Source organism: Tachypleus tridentatus, chromosome 6, assembly GCF_004210375.1.
Source record: "Tachypleus tridentatus isolate NWPU-2018 chromosome 6, ASM421037v1, whole genome shotgun sequence".
Classification (NCBI taxonomy): Eukaryota; Metazoa; Arthropoda; class Merostomata; order Xiphosura; family Limulidae; genus Tachypleus; species Tachypleus tridentatus.
The window spans coordinates 42,867,052-42,884,227 of NC_134830.1; the positions used below are offsets into that span (position 1 = coordinate 42,867,052).

The 17,176-nt window shown below is 34.4% G+C and overlaps 1 protein-coding gene across 2 annotated transcripts in view; it reads left to right on the forward strand.

Annotated features, from left to right (window-relative positions):
• LOC143252338 (papilin-like) overlaps positions 1-17,176 on the forward strand; it is a 91,661-nt gene that overhangs the window by 14,137 nt on the left and 60,348 nt on the right. For both annotated transcript variants that reach the window (XM_076504314.1, XM_076504315.1), the window contains exons 2-4: positions 5,185-5,245; positions 11,726-11,910; positions 16,476-16,533. In XM_076504314.1, coding sequence (XP_076360429.1) covers positions 5,185-5,245; positions 11,726-11,910; positions 16,476-16,533 — 304 coding nt within the window. The remainder of the gene's footprint in view (positions 1-5,184; positions 5,246-11,725; positions 11,911-16,475; positions 16,534-17,176) is intronic.

Consider the following 17,176-nt stretch of genomic DNA (forward strand, 5'->3'; position numbering starts at 1 on the left):
GATATAACAGTAGCCCAAAGAGTAGTTGGCCTAGTCTTTCACTGATAAATTAGGAACGGCTAACACACATAGCCCTCGAGTAGCTTTGCAGGAAATTTTAAAAAACCGCCACTATGAAATCGTGAACTATGGAATAAATGCTATAAATTGCACTTGGTATGAATAAAGAGTGAGGCGTGCCGGGAGATAATAGTTTTTATATCGGTTTCACTTCTTACGAGTGAAATGTTTGACAGAATTATGTTCTAGAACAGAGTGTGTTGAAAATCTTTATGAACAAAGTTTTTTTGTAGTCTTCAATGTGAAAACAAAAATAATATGCATGTATAATTTGTACAATCTGATTAACAGAATGTCTAAACTAATATTCAAGCATATTGTTTTTCACATTTCTTATTACGCTATCTTATAAATTAGAATCTACTGTTAAAAGATAAGATCTTCAGTATAATGAAGCGTAAAGTTCTAACGTCTAAAATTCATATCAGTTCCAACTGTTGTCTAAAAATGTTCAAATTCATTAACAGCTAATAGCTGCTACAAACTTCCTGTTTAGTACAAAAACTTAGCATTTACCTTTTTCATGTTAATCGACAGAAGTTTACTATAAAGGATAACGTTTCGAAGGAAAGGAAATCCTTTATGATAAACTATACCGCACTATCTATGGCAGCAGTTTGACTATTAAGGGTTGACTGACATTTTGATAACATTACGATTCTCTGAGGTTTGACTCATATTTTTCTGTTTTAAGCGTAAAAATGATTTCAACTGATATTTCAGTAACATCAACGAGTTAAGATACTATGTCTGATTCATTTTTTCTATAAAACAGCGGTCAACATTAAATTATAATCGAAATTATTCGTTATCAAATTATTGAGATATTAATTTGAACGATATTTTTATAATATCATATCATCAGGTTACAATGTCTGCTATAAATAGCATGTATTTTATGGTTCATTATACGTCTAATAAAACGATTCATTTAGGTAATTTCATTCAAATATATATTTCACTAATTTCATTTTTTATGGTGTCTGTATCGTGCATTTTTAAACAAAAGAGAAATAAAACACAGAGGGAAAGCCAGACAGACTCTTCCATCTCAATTAGTAAAATAAAAAAAAAAGTCTCGTAACGTGTAATTCATATACTACAAACAGGTTTGTAATCATAGTTTGCACTCGTACACGTCTGCAACTAATTGATCACTAAAACCCAAGAAGCGTGAAGCAAATGAGCTGTTATTCTATTGTTTACTACGAGATTTCGTATCTAATTACGAAGAAAGGTACAAAAGTCAACTACAGATTCAGGAAATAGAATGATTTCGTATTCTTTAAAGTCATTTTATCTCGTTAAATTTTGTGGTATTATGAATCGTGACATCACTTTTACAGTTTAGCGCCTGTGAACAATACCAGTAAAACCTGTATAATTTCTAAGGATCCCCGCTTAACGGTTTTTGGTTTTGAATTTCGTGCAGAGCTACACGAGGGCTATCTGCGCTAACCGTCCCTAATGTAGCAGTGTAAGACAAGAGGGAAGGCAGCTAGTCATCGCCACCCTCCGCCAACTCTTGGGCTACTCTTTTACCAACGAATAGTGGGATTGACTGTAACATTATAACACCCCTACGACTGAAAGGGCGAGCATGTTTGGTGTGACAGGGATTTGAACCCGCGGCTCCGTTTCTCCTTAGATTACGAGTCGAGCGCCTTAACCCATCTGGCCATGCCAAGTTTAAATATGCTATTTTATATTCAGTTGTTTTAAAGCCATTAACAAATTTTATTTAATTTCTATTGTGAATATTGGTATAGAGGACATTTTAATAAAAGTAATAAATGACCTTACAACACCACATTTTAATATTTTTCTTTAAGTGGACACTTAACGTTTCGCTTCATTGCTTCTACAGGAGCGTTTTAATAAAACATAAACCGTATCTGACAGCGTAAAGCTTCATATGGTTTAAATAATGAACTATTATCGAATCTATAGGGTACATTTCCAGCTCCAACGTTTCACATATTAAGAAGTAAAGCTTATTGCTGAATGAATTACATTGTAAAGCGAAACGGTGAGCGTCCAATTAAAGAAAAATGGCAAACCTAGTGTAAAAGGGCTGTTTATTTTTAATATTATAAAAAGTTAATAAATATTGGTTATTACTAAGTTAATGAAATAGGCGAACACTTAGACGTTCAGATCTTTCCTATCAAAATGAAAAAAAGAAAAAGAATCTTGACTTGTCTTTCCGGGACTTTTTTCGATCAGCGTTACAAATCTCATATCGTTAGAAAGGCTTTTGTTTGACAAGTCTGGATTTTGTATAGGTTTTACTATTCAGAATAACGTTTCTATTTTGTGCTTAGTCAAACTTTTTAAAGCAACAAGTATAGTACATGGTGGAACAATAACGTTATTACCACGTGACGAGTGTCTTCGACTTCAAATTTAGTTTTTTTATTCGCAAAGTATTTCATACAAACAATACGTAGTCCGTGTGTAAATCCCTAAAAAATTAACATTACATTAAATACAATTTTTATTGACTTTCTCGACTTACTTAGGTTTAAACGACGCATGCGGAGTCTATCCAAAACTGCATGCTTATCACTTTGTGAGCACGCTTTCAGACGCTTCTGCATAATTAGCTACGTTTGTATTCATTATAACCTTACATTTACTTTACTTTACCATAATTAATCTTCGTTTCGTTTCACAGGCTGCTATTGAAATTTTTTAGCTATTTTATTATTAGTATGGGTTTCATTATTTGGGTTTGTGAGTTTCTTTGTTTCAGCCCGTAAAACTGTTATATACTGAACGTTCGTAACTCTTTCATACTCTGAACACTATCATAAATACCGTTACTATATTGTTCACTTTATGTTTTTGTTTATCAAATAAAGTTACGTACGTGTAGTTTTTTAAATAAAGTTACCTCTACGTGATTTTATTTGTATAATATATAAACTATTTTTAAATCGGCCAGTATTTATCGATCGAGCACACAATACGTTCAGTAAAGCGTGACTTAAACGTTGTGCTTTAAAATGACAGAATAAGAAAATGTTAAAAGAAAGGTGTGAAAGCTTGTATTTTTGGTTTTTTATTTAATTTCGCGCAAAGCTACTCAAGGGCTATCTGTGCTAGCCATCCCTAATTTAGCAGTGTAAGACCAGAGGGAAGGCAGCTAGTCATCACCACCCATCGCCAACTCTTGGGCTACTCTTTGACTAACGAATAGTGGGATTGATCGTCACATTATAACACCCCCACGGCTGAAAAGGAGAGCATATTTAGTGCGACGGAGATGCGAACCCGCGATCCTCAGATTACGAGTCGCACGCCTTGACACACCTGGCCATGCCAGGCTGCGTGAAAGCTTCATTTTGTATTTTGAGAGTCGTGAGTAGTATACATTTATTAATATAAAAGTCCTTTATTACTTCTGCATCATTGTAAAGAAAAGCTTCATCTTAAAGTGATGGCGTCGGACTTTTTAACATAAAGAAAATCTTAAATGATGCTTTTATAGAGTCAATTTTTAAATCATAAGATGAGTGATAATTATCGTGTTTATAATTTAATTATATCTAATGAGATACATTTTGCCCAAGTACACGAAAAGTAGCTCACAAGCAATAAGCGTCAAGAACACTTCAAGTGGATCTTCGGTAGGTGGCGAGATATATATATATATATATATATATACATAATTACGGATAGCCAAATAACGGATATATGTTCATTTGGAAAGGATCTGGATTCAGATAATACGTACACGAGTTTTCACATTTAATTTGTTTTAAAATAAGTAGTTTTTAAAGTGTTTTTTTTCGAATCAATTTCGTGTAGAAAAATGCACGTGATGTACGCTTTTTAAAATTGATAAAAGCTCCCAATACTTAACGCATGATCATGGCGATATGGAAATGTTGTATGGTTGGGGAATAAGTCTGAATGAACAGACTGGTCTCTGTATAATGGCAAATTGTACTATTAATGCGTGTTATTATAGGATCCTCATTCTAAGATGATTTGTTCTGCAAATTCTAAGATCATTTGTTCTGCAGTGCACTTGGCCCTGGTTTCAGGCTTATGGGTGACACAACTTACAACATTGCGGTTTTTCGAGACTGTCCTTGAAGAAGAGAGTAGGGGGTTGACCGAATGGATGTGTGATATGCTTTTAGAATCTGCACTACATCAAAACCGAGTAACTTCAGGTACTAAAGATATCTGGAAATGTCTCAGAGGACTATCTGACATTACCTTGCTTATGAACATTATAAACTTGAACACGCAATATGAGTGCCAAAAATATAGGTGCTATAATTATTCGTGCAATCAAATAAATGATTGAAACTTATTAGTATCAACGGTGAATTTCTTTGGAAAACAAAAGAAAAAGGGATATAAATCGAATTGTCTTAATTATCGAATTATCGTAAATAATCGAGAATATATAGTATTACTTTACTAAGTCACGCAGTTTGAGCATTTGTGTATCATAAATGAATCACGTTGAGAACATCCTGGCTAAAATGCATATTAAAATGTTTAGCCATCAGTCTCACATGTGTTTGTGTGTCTTCAGATTTAGTCTATAAATTAATTTTTATACACAATTTTTATCTATGACATATTTATAACATTAACCTGTTGACTGCCAAGTATTTCAGCAGCTACAATACAACTCTAATGCTTCTTCATTTTGTAACTTTTTTCGTAACGTCATTTTGGATCAAAAGTGAAACAATTTGTAAGTAGGTCAAATACATTATGGTGCTGACATCTAGCGTTGAAGTTAGGTATTATTGAGAACGAATTAACTCGTCCGTGGCACCGTGTTACTCGTTGGACGAGTTATCTCGTCTACGGCACTGAACAGGTTAAAATACGTTAGCAGAATAACTAACTTGTGAAAGTTCGACTGAATAAATGCTATCCTATCTTTCAAATAATATATCCACATATATATGCGCGCATTTACGTTCACATGTTTATTAGAATTTTAGCTTTTATAGCCTATGAGGTATTTGTAGTTTAAACGTTTCATTTACATTAGTGATCACATGTTGTTGTTTTCATTAACAGCTATGTTGTGGCTCGCTATATATTGGTGTATTATCTCATTATTAATAGTCTTTTTCTCTACCTTTATAGGTGGATACTTTTAACGGTGGTGATCTTACAATTCTCCAACCAATTACTGTCAGCTGAGCATGTAAGTATGAAACGTTTAGAAGTGTAAACTGACAATTTTGCAAGTTAAACAGTTCAAGACATCTACTGAGTTAATTAGTATTCTAAACCAGTTCAGGCTATAAATTCATTATGGCATGAGGAACAAAAACAATTTTCTGAACAATTTCAGAAAGGCTTTGAACCTGAAAAGGCTCTTAGAAATAACCGCAAAATGGTAAATATTTTCCTCACCTGATATTTTCTATTTTAACCTTTTTTTTAATTTATGTGTGTGTGTGTGTTTTTCTTAAAGCAAAGCCACATTGAGCTATCTGCTAAGTCTACTCGAGGGGAATCGAACCCTTGATTTTCACGCTGTAAAACCGTAGACTTCCCGCTGTACTGGCGGGGAACTTTTTATTTTTAATTTGTAAAAGTCTCGAAAATTTTTGTTAAATCTATGCTACAGATAACAGTGAGTGGCAATAAATATAACTTCGCGTTTCTTTTGTTCTTAAGCACAAAGCTAGACTATAAGATATGCGTATGTTCTTCTCACCGCGGGTATCTAAATTCGATATTTTGTGTTATAAGCTCCTCAGACTTACCATGAATTCTAGTCGCAGAGCATGCTCGCCCTTTAAGCCGTGGAAATGTTATAACATGGCTATAAATGCTACAGTTCGTTGGCAAAAAAAAAGTCGCCCAAGAGTTGGCTGTGAGATGTGATGAGTAGCTGCCTTTCCTCTACCGATTTACTGCTATATTGGTAGCCCTCGTGTGTCTTATACCAAACCAATATTTACCACTGACCAGGAAGAAAGAAGAGATCTACTAAAGTCTGGCTCTCTAAGGTCGTCAAAAGACCTAAATTCAGATAACTGACTGATTGAGCCTCCGAGAACGTCTTTCCTGTTGTTGTTTGTTATAGAGTTTTGAAGTAGAGAAACCTTCGAAGTGTAAGTATTTATTACTAACGTGAACACCATTATGTGATTCAGATGCATAGATTAAAACAGTCCTGAAATCTAATCAGTCAACGCAATGCTCATTTCATTTCAGAAGTTTCCCTTACTTATATATTCATCATAACTAGGTATTTTATTAGGTTGTTTACTCTAAGTAATTTGATTTAATTTTTGAATTTCGTGCAAAGCTATAAGAGGGCTATCTGCGCTAGCCATCCCTAATTTAGTAGTATAAGACTACAGGGAAGGCAGATAATCATCACCACCTACCGCCAACTCTTGGGCTACTCTTTTACCAACGAATAGTAGAATTGATCGTCACATAATAACGCCCCTACGGCTGAAAGGTCGAGCATGTTTGGTATGACGGGGATTCAAACCTGTGACCCACACATTGCGAGTCGAGTGTCCTAACCATCCGACTATGCCTAACTAGGTGTTTTATTTGTGTATTCACCTGACTAGGTATTTATTGGTTTATTCAATCCCAATTAGATATTTTATTAGAATGGTCCGCAAACACACTTGAAGGACACTATTTATTTGAACATGCAAGACAGAACAATCAAAAGATATGACTTCAGAGGCGTATTTGTGTTACTCAAGTACGTCATGCATCATATGTACTTTAACATAAATGTATCATTTTTCATTGAAATCGGGTCACATTTTGACAAAATGTTGACAACCACTGGCTGTAGATTTCTCTAGACCAATCGCGACGTAAGAGTCTTATCGATAGTTCTAGAACCCAAACATAATAATAAAAAATGCTCGTTGTGGTAAACAAAATAATAATTTGATCTAAATAAGAGTTTTATTCTTTCAAATTTGTAAAAAAAATCGAAACAACTTTCACACTTACAGGTTTGTGTTATCTGTGAAAAGGTATTTTTAAATAATCCTGAGTAGATGAGGATTACCCCATTTATCATGAATTATTACCAAGTACTACTGCTTTGTAACAAAATACATTCAAAATATTTTTTAACTTCTTGGCACAAAATTAATAAATAGAACGATTCAGAAAAAAATGTTTGTCGACCTAAAAAAAAAAGAAGCATTTAAGAATCGTTTCAAGAAACAATTTTGATCTTAAGAGTTAATAAAAATGTTTGTCTAATATTAATCTAAGCTTTCGGTTATAAAAAAGCATATGCGCATATGAAAGGTTTGGTATGAAAAGACCATATTCTTCACACACTCTTTGAACTGAAAGAATTACTCCAAGGGACGTTAGAGCACGTATAACAAAAATTCTTTGAAACAGATAACGCTTAAAATATTTAATAATAACTCTGGGTAAAGTAGGTCAAATATCGAGCATATGAAACTAGCTCAAAATAGAATCTTGGGGAATCGAATCCGACAAAATTTGGAAACTCTCCAAGAATATCCATGTAAGTCCCTCAGCGTAATATAATCGTCCCGACATATTTTACCATAGTAGAAACATTAAATACATGTTCTTCCGTTTCTCAGCTTTAAAGAAGAGACTGTTTGAAAATTGGATATTTTAAAACTTATAGCATGCTCGAGCGCTGACGCAACGCGCCGTTCAGTACTTACTCGGTTATTTTCATCATTATTAACTTTAGTGACGGCTATAGTCCCGTACGCAGAATGTTTAAAGAAAGATTTCTATTTTGTGAAGTCAATAGGCAACAAAAATTGTGCAAAGCGCAATCAGCATGCAAAACATGTTAATGCTAGGAGGTACTGGGGCATGTCCCCCAGAAAACGTATTTAAAAAAAATAGGTGGTCTTAGATTAAGTATGGATGCAATTTTGCATGAAATATAACTTAAACAGTTGTATGGTTGTTCACATAAAATCAACAAACATTCAGATGAAAAGTCAACAAATCACCATTCTGTTGTAACACTACATGTGAAGCTAGGCCTGAATTACCATAAATATGTATGTTTTGTGAGAGTAAAGTACTGTATTATCTACGTACAGAGTAATTATTAATTGTTAAATTATACTACATTTAAACAACTCTGTAGATAATAATATATTAGTTGTTTTAATCACTGGCTGTCATTTACGTGCATGTGTGTACCATTGAAACAATATATTACCATGCTGTATTCTTTTGGGATGTTTTTCGGTAATAAGTTACATACAGCTTCAATGTTAGTAACAGTATCTTAATAATTGTGAACTAAAGTTAGAGCACTCAGAATACGCGTCGAGCGCCTTAACCATCGGTCTATGCTGGGCCTGCCAGACTTATGAATAAGTTTCACTCATCACCTCATTAGTAATTGGTAGTTTATGTTTTATGAGGAACTTCTACCTTCTCATAGCATGATGCAGATAGTGAGTAATAGTTTCACATATCATTTTATGTGATTGAAAAATCCATATCTGTTCTTTACGTTTCTAATTTTTTGACACGTAAAACTCACTAGTAAAGGTTAAGCCTAATGACATTGTACCCCTACACTCACAGGAATCTATTTCAGAGGTTTAGTTATCACTATAGAGTAAGGAGAAGGTGTTTTTCCAAAACAACAGAGTTTTTTCTTTTACATAAATAATTCAAGTAATTTACGAATATTCAAGTGTTTATTTGTAAAATAAGGAAATAGTTGGACCGTCAGACTTTGCAGACAAGGGTGGTCACTTGTTTCATAGTTTGTTTGAAGTTAAGCACAAAGTTGCACAATGGGGTATCTGTGATCTACCCACCACGGGTATTGAAATCCGGTATCTAACTTTATAAATCCGCAACATACCGCCATAGCACTGGTTGGTTGGTGGTTGCTTGATCGCCCATCGTAGCTCGCTCATGACCCTTTAGTTTTGTTTGTCTATATGTTTTAATATCTGGCACTTTCTTTTGTCATAATCGTCTGAAAAGTTGCTTAATTCACTTCAAACTCAACACACATTTCATAATTAGATTACCAGAATAAAATGTTTAAACTGTAAATTTTAAGCTGATGAAAACGTTTTTGTAACAATATTTAAAATTAAGAAATACTGTTTAATTTTCAAATTAAGGATTCTTATCGAGAAAAGAACTAAGTTAACAACCTATACGCGTGGCTATTTAAGCATTCGTATACATAAATGTATTCTAGATCTTTCAAACTACATAAATAAGTACAAAACAATACATAAATTACTATAGGAAAGTTTATATCACCTTGTTGGATTCTATGATCACTTTCTACTTACGTAACAACAACAACAAAAAATTGTAAAGCTATTTTAAACCTTTTAAAAATTATAATGATTCCGCATTGCATACAAGGATTTCGTGTGATTTAAATGTGGTAATAAAAACAAGGTTAAACATTTAAATGCATACTCAATTTGAAGTATAGACAGAGTGCTAGAACACAGCTGGAGACAGATGTGTTTCTGATTCCATACGCGTGGTTTAAAAGGCGCCACTGTTCCTATGCTTCACATTTTTTACTTCACGTGACTTTATGTTTTACTAGTTGTTTCAGTCGCAATAATCCATTAAATTGAAAAAAAAGGACTAGTTAGAACGTGCCGACATAACCATATAGTAACCGTGTAATAGATAAAAAAGTTTTCAAACTAGAGTTTCTCCACATACCGAGTTTGTGAAACTTTTTGCAAACATTTTATAAACACAACGAGCATACAGACAAACTGAAACAATACATTTTAAAAATATTTCTACCAAACTCGGAAGCACAAATTGAGATCTGATAAAACAGGTAAAAACTATTATAAATCATAATTCTTAACGTTGTGTTTTTTTTTGTAAAATAGTTAGTAAATAATCTTTGAGTACTGATAAATTTAATACACACAGAAATCCTTAACTATCTTTGGTGAACCAATTCCTAACACTTAATAACAAACTTTTTGTCGTTGTCATTACAGTAGGTAACGAACCAGCATTACACTTAGTGTGTTACTTTAAATATCTCGTTGAATAATGTCTATTTGTAGAATTTATATTTTTTTAGACTTCATTCCATACAAAGAAGACAAATGCATAAATAATAATACAAAATATTCTGACTTTGAAATAAATATTTTTAAAACATTTTCAGTGATATGACGTAAAACAGTTTGGAGAGAAAGAAAGATTTTAGTATTATAGGCTTGGTTTAGGGCCTCGCATGGTATGGTGGCTACAGCACTTGATTTACAATCTGTGGGTCGCAGGTTAGATCCCCTTACCGAACATATTTAACTTTACAGCCTTGAAGGCGTTATAATGTGGCGAATCGATACCACAATTCGTTAGTAGATTATTAGCCCATCAGATTACGCAAAGAAGTATATTTATTAAGCGAGGGAGGGGACTTGTTTTGTTTGTTTGTTTTTGAATTTCGTGCAAAGCTACACGAGGGCTATCTGCGCTAGCTGTCTCTAATTTAGCAGTGTGAGACTAGAGGGAAGGCATTAGTCATCACCACCTACCGCCAACTTTTGGGCTACTCTTTTACCAACGAATAGTGGGATTGACTGTGCCATTATAACGCCCCCACGGCTGAAAGGGCGAAAAGGTTTGTGTGACAGCGATCCGGACCCGCGACCCTGAGATTACGAGTCGAGTGCCTTAACCACCTGGTCAAGGCTGGTGTAAGAGATTTTGATAACTGTAATTATGACATAACCACTGTTATCTTTCACCTAATGGCCTAGCATGGCCAGGTGGTTAGGGTGCTTGGATGACAATCTGAGGAAGCGTATTTCAATCCCCATCACACCAAACATGCCGGCCCTTTCAGCCGTGGGGGCGTTATAAAGGTGAGGTCAATTCTACTATTCGTTTATAAAAGAGTAGTCCGAGAGTTGGCGATGGGTGGTGATGACTAGCTGCCTTCTCTCTAATCTTACACTGCTAAACTAGGGACGCCTAGCGCAGATAGCCCTCGCGTAGCTTTGCACGAAATTGAAAAACAAACAAACAAACTTAATTTTAAACTATTGACCACAGAGAAGGTTGCACGTCAACTTTATAACGCCATGCAACTGGTGGCATCGCCAGCTCCGAAATAAAGGGCGCCACTACAGGGTTTTTTTCGGTAGTTAAAGTAAGTATTCTTGAGACGATTTATTCCATATAGTCAAATTGTTTTATAAAAATATTTTATAATTGTATTTAACTTCATGCAACAACTTGCGAAACAATTCTGTGGTATTACTGATATTTAATAAAGAGCCTAACGGATGACACACTCGATATTCTTATGTGTCTTAAATGGTAACAACACTAGTCTATTTACACTGTCATAAAACTGTATATAATATATATTACTCTAAAGATTACTTAATCATAAAATATTAATATTTAAATAATATTTCTGTAAACATGTTAGGGAAAGAACGATATTATGAAGTATATCGAAGCTTTTTCTCTGAGATGAACGAACAAGTGTAGAATTTAGTCTGGCATATTTACATTACAAATCTGTGAAAACCTCAGATAAACTGTGTTTTCTGTAATTGGCTAGATCATTGTATAAGCTGCGGTTTATAATTCGAACTAATATCTTAAATATTATACCCTGATAATTAGACTATTGAAACTGTAACTTGTTTACTTTTAGAATTTACGACATGAGCGCTACAAACGTCAACGTAATCTCCCTTTTTCATTTGAAAATGAAAATTTGGGAACACAAATTTCGTCGGAGGATTACGGTCGGTGGAGTAACTGGACAGAAAGCAGTGGATGTTCTAGAACATGTGGTGGAGGAATATCTCTTTTTACAAGAAAGTGCCTAAGCGATAGGTGAGACATCCATATAAACTTTTATTTATCTATATTATATACGGCCAGGTGGGTTAAGGTGTGCGATTCGTAATCTGAGGGCCGCGGGTTCGTATCCCCGTCGCACCAAACATTCTCGCCCTTTCAGCCATGGGGGCGTTATAATGTGATGGTCAATCCCACTATTCGTTGGTAAAAGACTAGCCCAAGAGTTGGTGGTGGGTGGTGATGACTAGCTGCCTTCTCTCTAGTCTTACACTGCAAAATTATGGACGGCTAGTGCAGATAGCCCTCGGTAGTTTTGCGCGAAATTAAAAAAACAAACAAAGTATATCCTATACATTACATTTCTTCTTCTTTTTTAATCTTTGTTTAATTTATATTTTTGGATTTGAGAGCTGACGAAATCCATTCCTCTCTGAAATAATAAGATTTCATATGAAACTATGTATCACGAAACAACTGTAGCAATAACTTTGTTTTTACTTAAAAATAGGACAACAGTTCTTTACATAAAGCTTGGTTTCATGGATGTATCAAACAATAATTAACATTTTTTTTAGATACAAAGGCCAATAGGCTATCACTTTTAGGAAGATAAGTGTCACGAACTACGTGTAATTTGGATAAGCTATTAAATATAAAAATATATTACTTTCCTTTTTTACGACGTTAAGTTAATGTTTATTGAGCCATTTTTCACTTTACAAACACGCTATTATGTATACATAAATGTGTATGGACGTGAGACCATCTAAACTCTGAAGTTAGAGTGACCTTTGGATGATATTAACTTACAGATTATATCCCCAAGGCAAACTATACATGGCTCGGGTTAACACAGAAAGTTTATTTTTGTTTTTTGTTTTTTTTTATTTCGCGCAAAGCTGCCCGAGGGCTATCTGTGCTAGCCGTCCCTAGCTTAGCAGTGTAAGATTAGAGGGAAGACAGCTAGTCATCACCACACACTGCCAACTCGTGGGCTACTCTTTTACCAATGAATAGTGGGATTGATCGTCACATTATAACGCCTTACCAACTGCCAACTCTTGAACTACTCTTTTATCAACGAATAGTAGGATTGACCGTCACATATGACGCCCCCATGGTTGAAAGGGCAAGCATGTTTGGTGTGACGGAGATTTGAACCCGCGACCCTCATATTACGTGTCGAGCGCCCTAATCATTTGGCAATGTTGGGCCACACTCCCATTTATTCTGGAAAAATGACAAAAATTTTCCTTGACTTAGTAAGTTGTTATTGGCAGCCCACAACAGGTTTTTCAGACCTCTCTGCATCTCATTGTGGAGAACAAAGGTAAACTAACTTGTTCTGGTGAACCTCCAGGGAGGAATTCTCACAAATCCATTAATGTAGTGGTTCTGGTCTTCTTCTACGTGGTGCTCTGTTTAATTAATAGTTGTATTAATTTCCAATCATTCACTACGACAGAAAGATTTGGTTTGTTTCGAATTTCACGCAAAGCTACACGAGGACTATCTGCGCTAGCCTTCTCTAATTTAACAGTATAAGACTAGAGGGAAGGCAACTAGTCATTATCTCCCACCGCCAACTCTGCTACTCTTTTACCAACAAATAATGGGATTGATCGTAACATTATAACGCTTCCATGGCTCAAAAGGGAGAGCATCTTCTATGTGATGGGGATTCAAACCCCGGGACCCTCAGATTACGAGTCGAGTGCCTTAACAACTTGGTCATGCTGGGCTGTATGGCAGAAAGGAAATATATTGTATGGGCTATCTTTTCCATTTTAGCACTCGACAATATCCGAAGGCCTAGAAAAAATAAAAATCTGTATAGTCTTGAAGGTTTTCTTGCATATGATTACAATGTTTTTTGTTACTAAGGTTATATATGTTTTACCGATAAAATGCTCTTTGTCCAAAATTGTTTTTAATTTCTTTACAATCTCCGTATTTATCATTCTTCAAGACATTTATATCATGTTTGAAAGTTGACTACCAACTACCACTCGGTTTTGAGAAATAAAGATTATTTTATGTGTTCTGTCATCTAGTGTTAAATAATAAAAGTACTTCTTAATTATAACGTATAGAGCCCGATTTTCGTTGAATAAAGTGATCCGTTGTCAAAAGCGTATCAAGTAAAAAACAAGAAGAAATATTCTAATACTCCAAAATTAATACTCAATATCACATTGACAAGATGGTCCCTTCTTTAATTCTATATTTTATATTAGATGTCACCAAGTGGCTTCTTGCAACTGCTGTCACTATATTTCTGGCTTTACTGCTGTTCTAAATTAGAAACAAAAATTAGTCATATTTCTTCATGATCGTTAACCTCACACAGTAGCATGCAGTTAATATATATCTATATCTATATATACTGCCTATATCGCGGTTTATGTACTGCTATTGTTTTCTTCATCAATCTCACACAAAGTTCCCTGTGACGTCATAACCATAACTGATTGTTTACAGCTGTGCGAATACATGAGGGATCACTTCGTGTGTTGTGAAAGTGTTGACCTCTGAAACAAAACCATGTGTTATTTTGTAGTAAAACGTATAAGCCACATTTGACGTGTCTCTTACCGTATCCTGTGTCATTAACTTTCTTTGATCCTGTTCAGCACAAGATTAAGAAAAAAATCTCATTCGAAACTCTCTGTAAATAAATATGGATATCTAAAAGTTTCTTTCTGTAGCTTTAGAAGCTGAATACGTTTGGGACATTCCAGTGTTTGATGGGTATTTTAATAATATTTAAAAAGCAAAGATTTGAAACTGTATTCGGTCCACAAAACTTCTAACATTTTCATTCTTTACGTAGGTCAATAGATATTTCTAATCTGTAACACAAGCAGATTTAGATTTTTATATAAATTGATTGACGATGTATTTATAAAAACTAGCCAATTTTTAAAATATTCGTAATAATAAAAATACGTAAGAAAAAAATTAGCAGTTCTCTCACACACGAAAAAACAAACACTATACAATGCTAGTGTTTTTAACAAGCGAACCTACTTTCCTCATGGGTAAAAATTACCTCCGCAGGAGACACATAAATCTCACAAAAGGAAAAAATACATCATACAATGTTAGTGTTTTTAACAAGCGGACCTACTTTCTTCATGGGCCGGCCCGGCATGGCCAAGCGTGTTAAGGCATGCGACTCGTAATCTGAGGGTCGCGGGTTCGCATCCCCTTCGCGCCAAACATGCTCGCCCTTTCAGCCGTGGGGGCGTTATAATGTGACGATCAATCCCACTATTCGTTGGTAAAGAGTACCCCCAAGAGTTGGCGGTGGGTCGTGATGACTAGCTGCCTTCCCTCTAGTCTTACACTGCAAAATTAGGGACAGCTAGCACAGATAGCCCTCGAGTAGCTTTGTGCGAAATTTAAAACAAACAAACAAACAAACAAATTCTTCATGGGTAAAAATTACCTCCGCAGGAGACACATAAATCTCACAAAAGAAAAAAAAACACGATACAATGTTAGTGTTTTTAACACATGGGTAAAAATTATCTCCTCAGAAGACAGGTGTTTCTTTCCAAAGCTTTAGGGATTTGTCCTATTTTATTTAATCTAAAATTAATGTAATTACTTTGTTTTCAAGTAAAACTTGCTACCACAGTTTACAATGTCTTACTAATTCTTTATTTTATATATCGTAAACAATTGATATGGATATGCAAAATTTTATTCAAAATGATTAACAATGTTTCGATCACGTCAGGTCGTCATCTAGTTAGGAATGAAATTTGAAAGAAGTGGAGACGTCAGTAATGATAGGGGGAAGCTTGTAGGTGGAGTTATAAATATTTATATATATTACATAGGGTGTTTGTGTTTTTTCTTATTGCAAAGCCACATCAGGCTATCTACTGAGCCCACCCAGGGGAATCGAACCCCTGATTGTAGTGTTGTAAATCCGGAGACATACCGCTGTGCTAGCGGGGTGCGTTACATACGGTAGTTTACATTAAGGAATAATTGGTATTGGTACAAAATTGTTCCTTTGTGTTGGTTTAATGTAGGTTTTGTTTACGTTCTAGCATTACAAAAACTTCTTTAATTTGTCATTTGTTTCCTTTAATTTCTTTGCATAATTAACATGTTGGTATTTTCTGAGGTTATTCTGTCAATAATGATCACTTTTTCAATTCTCATTCTTAACAAAATGAAGACCTAAGGAGGTCGAAATATTGTTATTGTTTAGTGTTTTAAAATAAGAACATCTCTATCAGCTGTCTCACTATAACGCCCCACGGCTGAAAGGGCGAACATGTTTGGTGTGACAGGGACTTGATGCAGTCTTGGAATGAGGGAATAATTCCAGCAAGTTCACGCCTCCTATATCCTATTTACAATGATGTTAACCAGATGTGAAACACTTTCACAAAAACGTTTTGAAATATAATCCTGAATATAATTAAATAGAAATATATTGAACTGTATTTATGGAATTGTAAAAATCGGTTGGTTTTATTGTCACAAAATAGCTTTAAAATCGTTCATTACATCTTTTAATAAAAGTAGTTTTATTTGCTGTCATTTGATTTTTAATTGTACGTTTTTCTTTAATTTAGCAATAATACCAAGCCTTGTACTGGACCTTCAAAGATGTACATATCATGCAATGTTCAGGTAAGATGTTTTTTTTTATTGACTGTCTTATTTCGCCCAAAAATATATGATCTTCGTCTAATGTTGTGTTGTTATTGTTCCCTTACCACATAATAAAACATCTCAATAGAAGTGGTGCATAATATAAAACAAATACCCATTAATTTTCTCGCAAATAAATCAGCTCAACCTTCTGGAAGCATTTGGCAATACCTTTGAAGTGATCAAAATCTTGACATGGAAGTAATTTAGCGATAATTTTATTGCCCCCCACAAATATTATAAACACAAAAATAAGTAGGCATGCTAAAATTCATGTAAAGAGATTCTTAATTCGTCGTTATTAGTATCAGTTAAAATTACCTGAAACAACTGTTTTACAATTGAGTTATAGTTATTTTGTAATTAATTTGATTTAGAAGAATTTTCACAGAATTTTTACTTATTTTAAAGGAGATTTCAAGTACAAGCTTATAAACTAAGACGATGCAAAGAGGACCTCTAATACCTAGCTTATATGCTTCAACACTTTAAGTTACTAATCTACTACATTTTGTTATCCTTTTATCAACTTTGGTAACTAATCTACTGTATCTTCTATTGCACAACTCTTTTGAAAGACTTGGATATCCATTACTGACAATTGGTGTCAAGGGTTAGAACG